Source organism: Athene noctua, chromosome 15 (assembly GCF_965140245.1).
Source record: "Athene noctua chromosome 15, bAthNoc1.hap1.1, whole genome shotgun sequence".
NCBI lineage: Eukaryota > Metazoa > Chordata > Aves > Strigiformes > Strigidae > Athene > Athene noctua.
In genome coordinates, this window is record NC_134051.1 from 8730239 (window position 1) to 8747926 (window position 17688).

General features: G+C 45.1%; 1 protein-coding gene across 2 annotated transcripts in view; it reads left to right on the forward strand.

The window, feature by feature from the left end:
• MAD1L1 (mitotic arrest deficient 1 like 1) overlaps window positions 1-17688 on the forward strand; it is a 377323-nt gene that overhangs the window by 279631 nt on the left and 80004 nt on the right. For both annotated transcript variants that reach the window (XM_074918998.1, XM_074918999.1), the window contains one exon: window positions 3746-3936. In XM_074918998.1, the coding sequence (XP_074775099.1) occupies window positions 3746-3936 (191 nt within the window). The remainder of the gene's footprint in view (window positions 1-3745; window positions 3937-17688) is intronic.

Sequence of the window (17688 nt, forward strand, 5' to 3'; positions counted from 1 at the left end):
AATGCTGTCATCAGAAACCTGCTCTGTTACTGCACCTCGACCCATCCTGAAAGGATCTCCCTCTGTTCAGTGGCCTCTACAGCTGTGCCTTAAACATTGCTCTGAAATATGCTGAATTGCACTCTGTACAAATGATGACTTTTAAAATCAATTTTTCCTGACTGTGCTAGAAGTTTGGCGGGAATTAGCAGTATTAGGTGAGGCTTAAGAATTAGCACCACCACATCTTTGAATTCAGCTGCAAACATAAGCTGCCTCTTAGCTTAGCATCTTCACTTGAGGGGGGGCAGAAATTAGAAAGATTAATTAGTGTCCCCAAGTCAGTGCATATGGTGCTTGCATTGTTCTCTGGGTGCAGGGAATCTGCAGTGCCAGGGCTGTATGTGGGCAGAGCCACGGTGCAGAGAGGCTACATAGGTACCTAGTGCCTAAAAATAGGCATCCTGTGCCATTTTAGACACCCCAAAGTGTCTGAGACGTTGTCCTGGGGCTGGCTGGTATGATGCAGAACCTGCAGGAAATTCCTGCAGAAGTGCGATGGGAAGCTGTGAAAAATATCCTAGGGTGTCTCAAATGACTTTGTTTCAGCAGCGGGATGCCATTCTACTTTCCTCAAGTCTCAGGTTACCTTCCTACCAAGTTACTCTTCCATGAATCCTCCTCACAATGTAGCTTCTTGGTTGTGTCAGCAGAGCCCTCAACGGAAAGCAGAGGAATAGTCAGAGTCCTGAGTTAATCTGGGAATAGCCCCTAGTTGAATTGTTTCCACGGGATATATACTGCAGGAGGGAGGCATCAGCAGTTCTTATAGCTGAACTGTTGAGGACTGCAATTTAATTGGGCGTAAAGGAAGAGCAATCTCTGTTTTATGGTCAGGGTTCAGTGGACTTTTCACTGGGGGCAGTTGCAAACTTAAGCATTCCTATCATGTCTCTGTGCCTGCTTGGTTTTTTCTGCCCCATCCTCAAGCTAAAGAAACACTGTTGGGGAATTGCTAAAGGAGCCACAGAGGGGATGACAAGGCTTTATCCCGTCCTTGGCTGGTGCTGGCACATTCGACCGCATCTACATTAGCAGTTACTGAGTTCAGCACCTTGTGCCAGTGACTGACACAAGGCATCTCTAACAAGGAGATAAGGTTTTTTCATGCAGATGAATTCCTTCAGCCAGGACAACTGATGCGGTAGTACACCAAAACTGCCGCAGGCACTGGAAAAAGGGCCAGGAGGAACGGCAGGGAGGAGGCGAGGGCGCGATGTCCGGAGTGAAGGCTTGCTAGTCCTTCAGTTAAATTGAAAAACTCGGGATTTCTTGCATAAAGGACTGATTGTAGTCAGTTTTTCCTTTTTTACCCCGAGGGTAGTGGAGGAAAGCAGTTGCCATCACTTAGGTGCTATTCTAGATTCACATGGTTGTAGTCTAACTAGGCCAGTGCTGTTGGGTGGGTGATGAGGCTGCAACCCAACAGGTGCAAGGGTGCTCATGATGGCCATTAGCGGTACCAAGTCTGAGAGACAAAACAATGGAAAAGGCGCTAACTCTTCATGAATAACGAAAGCTGTTCAAGGAGTTCATGAATTAGGGTGCCATCCACCTCCAAGGTTACAAAAGCCAGGAAAGGCAGTGTCCAAGATGCAGTAGAAAAAGGCAGATTTACTTTTCCAAGGCTAGGCTGCATTTATTAGGAAAAAAAATATCGCTGTTGGACATGTGCACTATATTATAGGCAGTGGTGTCTCTGACAGTGACAAAATGTTATTTACCACTGCAATGTGATCACTGAATTTTTACTTTCATATATAGGATTTTGTCCTTAACAGTTGCATAGCTGAATGAAGACTGAGAATATTGAGGTCAGAGCTGCCAATTAACCTCCTGATTTCAGAAGCTGATTACTTGATTAATCAAAGATCAGACCCAGCTGAGATGGTGAAGAAAAGGTTGTAACAATCCAAGGAAGGGTTGAGTTAATCACACAGTGATGAGTGACCCTTTGGGCTTGTAAGCAGGGTTTGGATACTCTACCTCACATCCCTCAGAAATTGGAGAGTTTCCTGTTATAGCAGTGTTTTTAACGAACAAACTGCTGATGTTCCCCAAGACTGGCTTGCTCCCCTTGATAAGGCAAGATACAGCTGGGAAGAGACACAGAGTAAAGGAAATACTTAACTCATACATCATCTCCACAGGCTGCTCAGGAAGGTGGAGCTGAATTAACCAAAGGTGAGGAGTTGGCCAGCATTAACTCTCCCTGCGTGGATGCTCTCACTCAGAAGTAAAGGGACATGTAGTTCTCTTTAACCATTAAAGAGTTCCTGTCCTTGCCTGGGGATTAAGCTCAATTGGATTAAGGCCAAAGTACTTCTGAGCAGGGGCATTCTCAGTGGCATTTAAGGCACTTTAACTTAACACATTGAATTATCCTTTTGTCCCACCCGGAGCGCCTAACTAGAGCAGTACAGAACATAAGAGGAGACTCACATTCTCCTGCTGCACGTGCAGCTGCCCAGAGGTGAATCACAGGCAAGTCCAGGGCCTTGCAGTTACCATCCTATGTTCTGTCTGCACTACACTCAGGAGGCCGATGGAAACACTTGTCGGCAAATACTCAAGCAAAAATTTTTCCAGGTCACTTGAGAAACAATAATGCTTTAACATAGGCTGCATAAGCCCAGCCAAAACCCTTCCTTCGTACTGAAGCAGTCACCTTACACTGAAGTTTCTGATATCCTACTGCCAGCTCCTGAGCTAGCTAAAATAAAGGCGTATGGCCTGCATGTGCTGCAATTATGTCTCTGATCACAGCACAGTCAAAGCCTTCAACCTCAGAATGACAAAGGTATCTGAGTGAGGAAGTCTTTTTGTTTGCTGTTAGAAAGAGTCAGGTTTTTTTACTAACCCTGGACTGCAGTGTTGATAAAACAGGCTGACTTGGGAGACATCTCTACTGTATATTAAAGTAAAGCCAATCTCTATAATTAATGGGGGGATAAATTGAGGTTTAATTACTCAGAAGGCACCTTGGGTGAAAGATTCATGGTAATTGTTGTGTATCCTCTTGAAGGATTCACAGTACTGGCAGCTCCCTTCGTAGCAATAAAACACAGGGTGAGTGGCAGGCAGTCTCACAGGACCTCTCTTTTAGGGACTAGTCCAGTTAAGGTAGCAAATGCAAAGAGGCAGTGGTACTCTTCAGGCTTTTTATCATAGTAAAAGTCCCTTCCCAAATCTTAAGGGATTTCTAAGCAGTGCGTCAACTTGAGATCAAAGCACTTACAGTCAAATGAAGAGTACATTGGAGGAGATTTCCCTTATAGGCAGCTTTTTCCTCATGCAAGCATACGGAGGCGTCTTTCTTACCATTTCTCCACTTTCTTGCTTCGTGTAGCATAACACCCTTCTCTTGGGTTCCGTGTAGAAAATAAGATGTGTGCATGTGGGGAAATGGATGCTATAGCTTTGAATTTTGTAGTACGTTGTTAAAAGGCTGGCTGAGCAAAAGAAAAATCCATCCCACCAAGACACGTCTGTTTTCCTTGTTCCCCAGTTTATTATCTTTTGGTCTGCTGGGGCCAGGAGGAGAGGAATCTAGCTTGCCTGTTCCTTTACTCTGTCTGCTTAATTCACTTTTAAAAAATTTAATTAACCTTTTCCGTTCACTTAGTTTGGCTAGCACTGTAAATACAGCGCAAGGGCTCTGTGCTGATGACGTGTAACAAAGTACCCATTTTCTTCCCTTACACAGAGCTGAAGAAGCAAGTGGAAAGTGCAGAATTGAAAAACCAGCGTTTAAAAGAAGTTTTCCAGACTAAGATCCAGGAGTTTCGCAAGGTGTGCTACACGCTAACGGGGTACCAGATCGACATCACAACTGAGAACCAGTATCGACTCACCTCCATTTACGCTGAGCACCAAGGGGACTGCCTGCTTTTTAAGGTAGGTCTGCGCACCCCTTACTGCATCTGTTTCTTTGGGTTTGTGGTTTTCAGCATGCCAGAATGTATTTGCTCTTTATCAGTGATTAGACGCAAAAATCACTGCCCCTCTACTATGCGACAGGGTGTTCCTTATGAGGGAAGTAAAGATCCTTTCTTCTTTTTAAAAATTACCTTAGAACATTTGACATCTGGTCTCCCACTTATATATCAAAGTCAGAAGAAAAGAGAAGAGACTATATATGCATAATACCTAAGGCATCTGGCCTTGCACTTCACCTTTTTATATTATCAGTTATATATGCCTTGGCAATAAAACCTTATGTAACCATCAAGGTTTCATCCTTACTTCACTACGAGATATATGTCCTTACTGTCTTTGCTATCGTCTGGCTTGTCTGCATGCCATAGTTTTGGCTTTATGTAAATCGGAATATTGTAAATCAAGCAACTGTTCCTTGCGTGTGTGAAGTGCCATTTCTATGAACAGCACAGATGAGTAGCAGTAACAGTGTGTCTTCTGTCAGTCGGATACCTTTGTTGTTCTGGATAGGTGGTCTGAGGTTGGGTTGTGGCTTGATAGGTGCTGTTTTTCTTCTACCTTCCAGCTAGCACAGCTGGGCTGGTGCATTAGAGAGCCAAGGTGTGACATTAGAGTCACCAAGCTGTTAAGTTCCATCTTTATGTTGGTTTGGGTGTCAACAGCTCAAGTTTACAGGTCAGTGGGAGAACTTTCTCCTTCTCAGTGGCAAACACAACTGGCACTTAAAATCATACCTGCTTCACACTGATGCCCCCAGGGTAGGAGATGAGGAAATGAGGGTCTCTCATTTATAAGAAGGATGAGGGTTTTGGAGGTGTTTGGTACAGGAGGGAACTCTACAAGTAGGAACAGAAGAAGTTCTGTTTCTGCAGACTTACAGCTGTGTGCCACATGTGGATTGCTGCAGTATTGTTTCTTTACATATCAGAACAAATGTTTTCCTGTTCTGAAACTTCAGAGCCTCAAAAAAACCCCCAAAACAACCAACAAATAAAGCAAGTGAGGGTAAGTATAAGACAGCACCTAGGATCCTTAGTAAAAGTAGGAAAATATCCCCAAAACATTTGTGTTACTTGGCCTTATCAGGGTTCAGAACTAACTGAGATGAATAGCAGCAAGAAAGGAAAGCTCAGTGTCCAGGGAGGAGAATAACTGTTGGTTTTTTAAGATGTTGTCCTTGAATCCTGAAAACAGGTCTCTGTTGAGATGGTGTAATGCTGTTACCTCTAACACCTCCAGAAGCCTGTGCTCACACCTGTAGTGTTAAATGTTTAGTGAATGAAACTTCAGCAGACTCCTGGAGATGTCTGTTGGATGCCATGGCTAGACAGTACAACTAGCAGTTCTTTTTGCATCATAGGAGAGATGGCATGCTTGGAAAAAATTCAGAAAGTGTGAGAAAATCGCTTACTGGCCAAATGAACAAGAACTGGCTAGCATCTCAGTAGTTTATCTCCAGTGGCATAAAACTCTCCTTCATGTCATGGCAATAAAAATAATTTACATGCAGGAGAGCAAATGATAAAGTACAGATTCCTCTCCCTAAACAATCTTCTAGCTTTCTCTTCTTCTTTCAAGTATTTATTCCCAAGCATGTCCAGAGGATGGAGGTGTCACCAGCAGATCTCACATTTCCCAGAGCTAAGGGTGGGTTGCTTACTGATTCATGGGATTCCTCAGCCTCTCATACCTCACCCACCTCTTCAGATAGAAGCGGATTTGCTAATTAGAGCCTGAACAACAAATTCTCAGATTCTTTCTCCCTGTTCAGTAAATCACAGACAATTCCCACTGTCTGCAGCTTAGAATAGCAATAGAATATAAACAACAAATTATTTCCTTGCTGAGTCCAGGCAGCTGATTCTCATGTATGTACGTACCAAGGCTTGAATCCTGACTACGGCTTCCAGTGAGGTTGTGTGTTTATGCTGTGGAATTTCTGAGCCATAGCAGACTGTGGGTGTTTGTGTGCATTTCATTAACCCAAAGAAGTCACAAAGCAGGAAATGCTGTTTGTATTTATTCCATTCAAGCAATTTATGGAACAGGGTCTATATAATTAAACCAGAGAAGTCCCCTGGCACTTTACAAGCTTCTGTAGTTTGCCTGTAAACTTTAGAGCATATTTCAGTAGCGCTGCTGGTGGCATTTAATTTTCAGTGAGGCTTCAATAGCAGGGATGCAATAGGAGCTCCTGTAATGTAACCCCTTCAAAGCTAAATGAAGATGAAAGATGTGCTTGGTTTTCCTGACCAAGGTATGCTGTCGCTGCAATAGAGCTTATTATCTACATGCTGTATGAGTCCAGCCAATTCACATTAATTGGAATTGCAGCTTCAATGAAAGGGTTAATCACAGTGCCATGCTGTGAATATAAATGACTGCATCTATAAATGAGCACTGAATTACAGTGAAACCACATCAGCATTTATTGGTGATCCCTATCGATGCAACACATGAGCTCATCAACTTGAAGGATGTTCTGGTGATTTTTCAGACCCTCTGTGTGTGAGTGTGTAGGCAGCGAGGCACGTCTCAGATTTCACAGCTCACTCTCGCTTGTTTGCTCTTTTTTTATTCTTTTAATTAAATGCTGTGGAAAGTGGTGTTACTGATTCCTCACCAGGAGTTTAGTTTCTGTTGATTTTTTTTTGTGGTCTGTAATGCATTATAGTTATTGGGGCACTTGACAGTTTCATATTCTGTTCCCATTGCTGGTACGTCAGATGTGTTAGGCCATGACACAGACTTTGTGTTCTGCTTAATGCTTGACTGGTGTGTCTAGGCCAGCCCACCCGTTACAAAGCCAAGAACTGCATTGACTCACTTTGTAACAATCCATTAAAGATATCTATTAAAACAAACAAACAGTGCTGGGGAGCCCCAAAATCAGCCTAGCCAACTTGGAATTAAGCGGTGGCAAATCAGGATGTTGTTGCTTGGCCGTGTGTGCCTCACACTGTTTACCCTTGTCTTTGGCTAGATCCTGAATGAGAGTGAGGAAATGAGGCCTTTAGAAAGGCAATGACAGTTGTTTCAGACAAAGAACATCTTTTGGTAAACAGAAAGACTGGTCAAATTTGAAGAGGAGATGATTTGGAGACACTTGTACAAATGAACAAACAGTGTAGAGAAATTAAATCACGGGCTTTTTGTGTGACTAAAGATACAGTCCCAGTCAAAGCATTTGAAGCCAATTAATTTAAAAAGAAGAGAGCGGACATATTTTTATTTTATAGACCCTATGACTTCAAGGTACTGCTGAGAGCAGAAACTTAGTACCTTTTTCTAAAATGGTAAGATAATTTTGTGGACAAATAATAATGCCTAGTTTTACATTTAATTTTTACACTTACCTTAAGCAGGGATGTGCAGAGCTCTCTGCTTTGGGGTATAAAGGCAACATTTTACTACAGAGCTTAGGAAGAAAATTCCCATGCATGCTGCTTAGTTTTTGGGTTGTGTCTACATATGCTTTTGCTGTTGCTGTACCTGGCCGTGTTCAACTCCATCCTCTGGAAATACTTGAGAATGTGAAGCAAGAACAGTGTTCAGAGAGAGAAATCTCTGCTTGATTATTTACTCTGCTTCAGGTAAATTATTTCCACTGTTGCAGCACGAGTGTGGTGCTGGTCACTTTCTTGATAGCAGCTGCATCCAGAGCAGTGTGGCCAGCAGGGTGAGGGAGGGGATTCTGCCCCTCTGCTCCGCTTTCATGAGTGCACACACGTCCCCACAGTGCTGTGTCCAGCTCTGGGGGCACCAACATCAGAAGGACATGGACCTGCTTGAGTGGGTTCAGAGGAGGCCACGAAGATGCTTGGGGGCTGGAGCACCTCCCCTGTGAGGACAGGCTGAGAGAGTTGGCGGGGTTCAGTCCAGAGAAGAGAAGGCTCCAGGGAGACCTTAGAGCGGCCTCCCATGACTTAAAGGGGCTACAGGAAAGGGGGGAGGGACTCTTGTTCAGGGGATGTAGGGATAGTATGAGGGGTAACAGCTATAAACAGAAAGAGGGTTTATTTACATTAGATATAGGGAAGAAATTCTTCCCTGTGAGGGTGGTGAGGCCCTGGCACAGGTTGCCCAGAGAAGCTGTGGCTGCCCCTTTCCTAGAAGGGTTCAGGGCCAGGTTGGACGGGGCTTTGGGCAACCTGGGCTAGTGGAAAGTGTCCCTGGCCATGGCAGGGGGGTTGGAACTAGATGATCTTTAGGGTCCCTTCCAACCCAAACAATTCTGTGATTCTACAGAACTGTCACTATCAAACTTCGAGGTGATCTGAAAAGTGCTCCTGATGTGGTTCACTGTGGGTGCAGAGGCAGAACACAGAGGGGTGACAAAGACTCCATACAAAGAAGGGTGCAGTGGAAGGGCAGACACCACCTTTACCTTCCCAGCCTTCCTTTGCTTGCCCCACCACTTGTGTACCCTGCTGTTCTGTTCCCCCTGTATTGACAAGGTGTGTAAAATGCAATAGAGCAGCTATGTGCACAAGAAGTAATAGCTTAATTCCCTTTTCTTGCAGAAGGAAATGAGGCCGGATTGAATAAGAAAGAACTCAGAAGCTATTTTTCAAACACAAAGTGATGTTGACAAACTGCTGGCTGAAAGGGAGAGACAAAACTTGTGTGTTCAAACGTGCAGTCTGCTGAGATCCCAGAGCAGCCTGAGCATCAGTTTGGCTGGGCCACACTGATGAACAATGCACATCTCAGAATAAGGAGGATGGTTAATACAGAGATTACTTTTACTCACCTGAGTGCTCTTGTTTGGTCTTGAAGCTGACAGCACTGTTGGGAGCTCTGAATCTGAGGTCCCCATGCTCAGCATACCTGCAGTTTCAGTTATTTCCTCCTTGAACAAACTAGAGTATCTCTGAGAAGTATGTTCTAGCTGTTTGTTTCTTCTTGCATCTCTATCTTCTCCCCTCTCCTCCTCCTCACCCTTGATGAGTCTCAAGGGGAGAAAGAAATCACAATTTTGATGGAGTGCTATTCTTCCAGCAGTCGTCTCGCGCTCTTGCACACACAATCAAAAATAACAATGGGGCTCATCGGTGGAACAGGCCAGGCAGCAAGAGATTGATTAGAGAGCGTAGGCCTCTGTTAACTCCTTATTCTTATTAATTACTAGTTATTTTATTTTTATATTTTGTTTTCAATTTGCCTGTGTGGTTGTTGGAGACTTGATTTCTGCTCAGCTCTGGGAGCACCTGCCGTCACTGTGTGAGCGTGATGCCTTCCTGCCAGACGATTGCACTGGCATTCCTAGAAGGGTCAGCAAGGACCCCTCTCGGCTTGCACTAATCAGCAGCTCTAAAACGGGAGCTGTTGAGCAATCTGTGTTGTTACAGCATCAAATCCTGTGTTTAAATTGCCTATGCATCATTTTCTTTCAGATATTGTAGCAGCCTGTTTCATGTTAGGACCTAACTACTGTGTTCATCTTATTCTGCTCTTTCTCGTGCTTTTTTTACCTCCCAACGCAGTTTCTCTCTTACTGCATGTGCTTCCCTAAACAACTGGCTATCCCCTAGGGCAGGGTAGGGGTGTTTTTTTTCCCTTTTTTCTTTTTTTTTTTTTTTTCAAGTGAAACCAGTCACCTCAGGGATAGTGGAGAGATCTAACAGCAGGTTTTCTTTTTACTGCAGAATTTCTGAGCAAAAAGATGCTGCTCCAAGACTTCAGGAGTCTGGGCTGAAGCCTCGTTCCAGCTGAGCAAAGTTAACATTCTTTCTCTGCCTCTGTTTCCCATCTGTACGAGGTGGATGATGCTCCTGCCAATGTCACTAGTCTGTTGTGAGGATAAATAGACTGTGCTGATGGGGAACACAGAGCAGCTTTGGGCTCGGGAATACACTCCCCTGTTACCTGTCGGTCTGGCGCAATATTCGTTTCCAGCATGTTGGCACCACTTGCTCCCCTTCCCTGCCATGCCTGCAAGTCTGCCAGGGTAGGCCCAGCCATGCAGGTAATTAATGCTGATGATGTTGGAGAATTATTCCAGTGACTGAGTCTTTCCTGACTAGTGGGAGGACGGTACGTGTGAGGCTCTCTGAAAGGTCAGAGATTTGTCTTGCTGATGGGTGCATCCTCTCTGTTGGAATGAGTGATGTGTTACACTGTGAGGCAGATAACATAACCCATCACTTCAAAAAAGTGGGCCTGTTTTTGGGCAAGGAACATGAGGTTGGCTCACAGATGCCATCTGAGATTCAGATGCAACTCCCTGTCTGCTTTGTAACCACATCAGCTGTTGGCCACCAAGTTGCTTTTGCGATTCCCCTTCCCTTCACACCCCAAGGGCACGGCAGTGCCAGTGCTGTATCTTCAGGTTTCCCTCTGGGCATCATCCTGCTTGTGGTGACATGAGTTCTGCCTCTCCATCTGCACTTCCTCTCTCTCAGCAAAGAAGCAGAGCATTGACAAAAGGCAGCTTTCAAGTTATTCCCACAAATTCTGCACCTGACTTCAGCCACCATCGCTGTCAGTACTGCTGATGGCAACAGGACACGGCAGACATCAGCCATCCCAGCTGAAGGACCTCAGCATCTGTTTCACATCTTCTGGTGGGTTTGCCAGTGTTAGGTTTACGGTTGGACTCAATGATCTTAAAGATCTTTTCCAACCTAATGATTCTGTGATTCTGCAATAACAGTAAGTAACTAAATTACTGGAATACGCCTTTTTAATGTTTGCAGTTCATCTTCCACTAAACCTCCTTTTCCTTCATTAAAATATCTCTTATTTAGTGAAATGGGAGAGACAGCCCAGGCTTTCTAGGGAGAGTCACATGCCCCAACATGAAGCACAGTCACTGTTGAGAAATTAATTAAACCAGAGCATCCAGGCACAGCCCTGGAGGAATGTGTGGTGTGGGACAATGCATGGGGCAGGTCATGCCCTGGCTCTGCCTATGCCCCAAACCAGCAGCTGCTGCCTCCATCCGTGTGCTGCACGGCAGAGCCAGGCAGCCCTGCTCACCCCAGCACAGCCCTGCGCCCCAGACAGCACAAAAGCTGCCGCTGTGTCACCGTAAGTTAGCGGGAGGCAGAGCAGATCCTGGCTCTCCTTCCTTTCCTCACCCCACCACATTCTCAATACCCACATGATTGCAATTTGCTCAAGAAGAGTTGTTCTTGTCGCTGGCTGTGCCTGGACTCCCCGCGGGAGGTCTCGAGGGAGAAGGATGTCTGCATCTGCCCGCTGCTGTATTTGAACAGCCTACAAAGGACTGTGTGGGCTGACAGGACTGTGTTTACGCACCGTGCGACGAAAATGGTGTTAAATAACAGATAAAGTGGAGGGGACGTAAGCAAAACCCCTCCCAGATTTTCGTTGCCATCTCTGCTGCTAAATTGCTGCTTGGTTTTGCGCCAAGTCACTCGACCTTCTAGTTTTCTCTCTCTCTCTCACCTGGACACAGGATATTACCATTCATGGACTTCCACAGGGGTTTGAGAAGCTTTTCAAAATGTTCTGTGGTGAGGAAGCTGTGTATGAATGGGTTGGAGATGTAAGCCGTGCAGCCAGCTTTTGTTATACATGAATGGATGCAGCAAATTGTCCCTTGGATGCGTGGTGCAGCTGGCGTGGGCCTGGAGGCCTGGGGTGGCACAGCCACTCCTTTCCTTTTCTGTGGGTACCCACCACCTTCAGCTGGCATTAAATCTCTTCAATTTACTGAATTTATTTATTTATTTGAGTCTCTGGTAGTTTCAAAAGATGTTCTACTTAGAGCCTCTGTGATTGGCACTCCTGAAGGAGAAGGTGATGCCTTCAAGTCCGGGTGATGGGGAATGCCAAGGCCTCACTGCAACACACATGAAATGAGTGTTTTGCAAAGTAGCTTTTGATGGATGCTTGTTGCTTTCCCTGGGTGCTCTGTTGTGAATTTGCAGAACATGCGGAGCTATGTCAGCAAACCACAACCCCGCTGGTTGCTTGCGTATGGTTATGTTCAAAGCTGCACATGAAAAGGAGTGGAAATTGCTGGAGGTTTTTATCCTTTTGCAGGAGAAAAGTCATGAGTTTCTGCCTAGCCTGCACCTCAGACTTCTTCCCTGGTTGTTCCACGGTCTCAATTATTCATCTGTCTTTGGACATGATGAGGGGCAGACAGGCCTACCTTGGGTCAGTTTTGGGCCTCTGTGATGGTGTTGGTCTGCTCCAAGGCCACCATGTTCAGCTGCCGCAAGACTGTAAAGACATAATCTTCTATGTCATCCATGTGTGACAAATGGTGTCAGGGACTTTAGCAATCCCCAAGGCCCTTTCCTCCACTTGTGATCCCACAGGGACATCCCTGAAGCCTCTTTTTAGCTGACTGAGGAGTGTTTGGTGGTGCAGAGGGCATGCAGTCAGAGCATTGCTGAGGGACTTCAGGATGGCTTTTGTACCACTCCTTCACCTTTCCCCTGTATGTTCCAGGAACAGGTTTGTGAGTCTTCTAGGAAAAGCAGTTAGCTCCAGGAAACAACTCTGAGGTGAGATGCAGCTGGTAACATCCAGCAAAGCACGCACAGCATGTGAGTGTCCCAGGTCATAGAACAGCTCAGCCTGCACAAAGCCACCAGCGAGAGTGAGCAGCAGCCACTGCCTCTCTTTCTTGAGTAAGCAGCATGTTGTTTAAATACAAATATAATTAGGACTTATCTCTTGCTTTGGGAGTTACAGCTACTACCCATGCTTGACTGGGGCAAAAGATTTTCTAATCTTCAGGGAGGAAAGAGGGTGTGTGTTTGTGTGTATAAAAAACTGTTCACAAATAAGGAAACAGCACAAGATTCCCATGCTCCTATAGTCTTGGGACATCTGTCATCTCCACTGGAAGAGTGGATCTGGACTCATGTAAAGGTTGTCTTTATTTATTGTGAATAGAAATGCTTGTGTTGTGCCCTCATCTAGCATTTCAGAGTTAAATGGTTTCAGCCTAAATTGAGTTTGGATAATGAGGTGGTTGGCCCTTTCCCACAAGGCTTGGTAGGTGAATGGGGAGGGTTGTAGTGGGGGAATAGTAAGGAGCAGAGAATGGGGTGTCGTGGTCACAGGTCCCCTTTAGCAGTCAAAGGGCCACCGTCAGGGGTGAGACAGGAGCTGGGATCTCACAGCCACACGTTCCTCTGTCTTCCTTGTATTGCTTCCACACTTCAAAGTCTAAATGTTCAATTACTACATGGCTCTTAACCATGAGGTTAGTGATGCATAAACCAGTTAATACGCTTTTTCTCAAACTGGCTTGCCAGTTTAAGATAAGAGCCCATATTGCAAAGCTTGTTAGGCAGCTGCTCTTCATGGGGTCTCAGTCTCTGCTGTGGTTGGGTGTTCCCTAAGACCTTTACCTAAACAGAGGTCTCTTACATTTTCTTTTTGAGAAACCGCTGTAGGAAAGCAAAAATAATAACTGTTGTGAGTGTACCTTCTGCTTTGCTCCAAGGCATCCCACCTCTATTTGGAGGCAGTTATTGCTGGAGAGGGCTGGAAGCACATCAAGCATTCAGTCATGGCATTTCTTGAAGATTTGATGCACTTCACAGCATTGAGGAGTCTTAAGCACAATGTGCCATGCAGGCTCTCAGGATCACACCATGTCCTGTCAGTGGTGCAGTATGAATCTATTAATGCTGGTGTCCTTACCATGGTGCTGTTCCTGTGGAGCAATGACAGAATGCAGCAGTAAACCGAAAATCCTTCTGGAGAGCTTTGTTACCGGGACTGGCTTCTGTGATTCTGCTGAAACCTTACCCTGTGTTACAGAACAACAGTTTTGCAGATCAGCTCTTTACATTCTGTATACTTAAGGAATTAATACTTAACGTAGGTACAGATTAATGTTAGGATTTAATAAAGTATCAACTGTCTTTATTCATACACATGGAAATGGTGAAAAACCTATCCTGTTCTCCCATTTGCTTCAAACAAACAAGTACATGAATCATCCTGACTCCACACACAAAAAACATTCATTCTGCCCCCTGTGAATGTTAGTGGTAAGAGCAGGTAACTTAGTCCTATTTTAGGACTTCGGATTTAATGTATTTTCTTATTTGCCAATTGCATGAGAACATCCTTTGAGGAAGAAGTGCAGAAAGGTATTTTATGTCAAATCTGTCTTACAAGGATCCATAGCTTAAATCACACTGCTGCTTTCTCTTCCATGGGGGAAGCAGGGAATTTGAGAGCTGAGGATGACCTCCAGCTTTGGTAACTCCCAAGATTATCTTTTGATGGCATCATTAGCTTCCAGAAGAAGACAAGCCTGTCTGCCTGTATCTTAGAGGGAATATATCAAACAGAAGCTTGAAAATTTTAATTTGTCCCTAATCTGTATTCAGTTTCAGCTAAAGCAGGTAACTGATAACAGTGGATCTCTCTCAACCATGTTCTGGGGAGCTGACATAAATTTCAACGTTAAACTGAAGGGTTTGTCTGTCTTAATGGAAGGCTCTGGAGAGAGTTTCATGTGCTGGCTGTCACTTTGCATTTCTGGGATGTATCTGACTCTGGAGAGGGGACTGTCTGCAGATGATTTTTTATAAGAAGCAGATAGTAGAAGAGGTGCATGCAGCATGAGGCGGGAGTTTATAATCATGTCGGTGCATTCAGTGACTAGTTCTCATGCCATGTGCAGTGTAGCTACAATGAATCTGCAGCAAGGTTTTACCAGTCAGGTGTCAGTTTGCTGGTCTCTGCGAAAGCTCTTGTGTTCCTGGGTGTTGAAAGGGCACAGGTGACAGTTGCACAGAGGCCCAGAGGTTTAGGACACATGTGTAAACAGCTGTCCACTGCTGTATTTCCCAGGAGGTTGTCAGACATCTGTGTGTGTCTCTGTCAGGCAAGAATCTCACCACGTTGTCCTGTGAAAGCACAGGAGATGTCCTTGGCTTTTTGGCAGAGTCGCTGCAGCCCGAAGTTGTTTTTCTTCATATAATCCCATTAAAGTGATGACAGTTTCAAGTTGGAACAGAAAAAGACCTGATGAAAGGACCACTCTGTAAGTAGGGAAGATAGACAGAGTGGAAGCAGTAACTAGCAAGGTAATAGACGGTGATGGATCTATAATCTCTGAGGCTGCTGTAAGCAGTAAATTCCTAAATAGTGTCCTTTCAGCCTTAACCTATTTATTTGCAAAGTGCTAAATTTAATTTTCCTTAGTCTGCAGGAAGGCAGCATCCCAGGAATAAACCTTTAGTCCAGCCAAGAAGCTGTGCCAAAGTGCTTGTTCCAGCAATTCCATTTCCTCTTTGATCTGCACGGAGCGTCAGGGCTGTGCACCCCAACACGTCATCTCTCAGGTGTGTTGGTGTCACGAGACTGGAGTCAACACTGCTGCAAGGTGGGATGTGCCCTGCTCTGGAGCCTTTTCAGAAGGGGAAAGTTAATAGCCACAGGTTCAGTAAAACCGCCTGCACTCTGTAAGAGCAGGATGAATGAACCTGTCCTGAGGTGGGAAGGCTGGCATATGATGAAAGCATGCAAGGAGCTAATACTGTGTGTACTCATGCACTGTCTGTCCTGTAGGTACAGGACTGTGGTGCTAAAGGCTCTCAGCTCAGAATAACTTCACAAGCTGAACAGCACATAAAAGCACACATATACTGAAAAGCACATGTATTCTGAAACCTCCACAAAGCCACATCTCAAGGGAGAAAAGCAGCGAGCTTTCCAAGCAACCAATGTTCTGCACATTCACTCTGCAAAGTTTCAGCGAATGTGGTAAAATTAGGTTTCTGTGTTGCTTTTTGTTCTGGTAGCACTTGCTGGTGATATACACACCGTATGTTCTTCTGGAGCTGGCAAAGAGGTTTTTCCCCGAAACTCATCATTTAGGAAGAGTTTTCAGAAACTTTGCTTTGATAAAATATTTCAGGAGCAAATGCAGTGTCTGAGTCCATGAGTTGAGTGAGCATTTAGTGTTCCTGTAGTTGTCATGACCCCAACGAAGTGCAACGTGGCCTGTCACTAATCCTGTTGCTTCAGAGAAAATCAGTTCTCAGTTTCAGAGCTTTGCTGTTTTGCTGCCCGCAGAGGATTTCAGCAGAATTCCTCACAGCGCTTCCCGTTCCTCTTTGTCCCTTTCTTATCCCCACAAGCAGCACAAACACTGCTGCGTTGGCTGGTGGGGAATACCCTGCCAGTGCTGCCCTGAGTTCCCACCATGTTCTCAGCCTGTTGCTGATTTGTGAGTGGAAAGATGCTGCTTCCCAAGGATGGAGGAGTTTGCCATCTTAATTCTGCTTTAAGGTTTAGTTGGGTTTTTACTCAGTAAAGTGTCATGGAAAGGGCAGTTTATTTTTTTGTGTTTGTTCTATTTTGCTATTTTTTAGCACCTTAGGAATGAAATCAGTATGCGTAGGTTTAAATCCAGCCCTTCCTCCTCCTTCTCTTATCTAAATCTGGAGAAGGGTTCTGAGCTCCTCAGCTCCATGTGCTGCTCAGAGCTGACTTCTCTCTCACATTCGTTTTAAAATAAATAAATATAACAGTGCCAGGAACTGAGGGTGGAGAATTACACAGGCTTTTTGCCTGCTTTTTCCTTTGATGCAGAGGTGATAGGAAGGGTAGCTCCACTACAGCCCAGGAAAGGACATTCCTGAGCTCATAGTGAATTTGCAGTGGGGGTCTCTGCTTTTCTAGAATGGGGTGAAATTGTCCCCCAGGGGTGGGTGCTGTGTGATCTGGCACCCTTTCGTCACCAGTTTGCAAATTCCTTGGGTCTTGCTTTTTGTGCTGATAGGCGTGGGTGCAGATGAGAAAATAGACATTTTTTTGTGAGTTGAGAAGGTGTCTTTCTCTGAGAGCCTTTCTCTGCTATTCTTTCACTTTAAGCACAGTGTCACAGAAAATTTCATTAGCCACACCAAAAGTCTCTCAGCCAACAGTCAGCTTGCCAGTGAGTGATAGATGTACAGTGTTGATTAATATTTACATTCATTTGGAGATTTTTCTCTTACCCAGGGGATCGTGTAGAAAGCCATGAGTACTGAGCCGTGGAAGAACCTGGGGTTGGGCATTGATAGGGTAGTAAACTGAAATGGCTTCTCCACAAAAGCAGAACTTTGTCAACTTAAACCCACATTTTCTACCAGATTTCCCCCCTTGAGCTAGGTTTACAGGGAGGCTTCCCATGCAGGGGGTAAGCGGGCAGCATACCAAAGGCTTTCAAACTGCAAAGGGGCATCTCCAGCTTGCTTGAGCTGCTTCCATCACTCAGGGACTGAAATTTTAATCATTGAATTAATTTTTCAGAAACCAAAGTGCAAATCTGTACCCCCAGTGGTATTAATAATGAATGCAGGGAAGAGAGACATTAGAAGGAGAAAGAAGGGCTAGGAAATTTGGGGTTGGGGAATGATCATTTTTTTGGGTTATTATTTTGAAGAGAATAATGCATGGGTTGGATCTCCTTGTCCCTGGGACTTTCTGCTTGTCTTGTTCATGCTTTGTCCAACAGTCTGCTTCATTTCTGTCCGAGGCATCTTTCAGATACTTACACACGCTTATCTTCGCCTGGATTTTCTTTTCCAGGGTAAATAGCCGAGTCTGTACACACACAGTCCCACTCCTCACCCCCAGAGCAGCCCCCTGAAGCGTTGCAGGGCCTCGGTCATGTCGCGGAGAGCGGAGCAGCAGCAGGCTGCAGGGTTCACCTGCCCCGGCAGGTTTAAAGAGGACAAGGTCTGAACTGCAGCCAAGATGCCAGAGCTTTCTGCC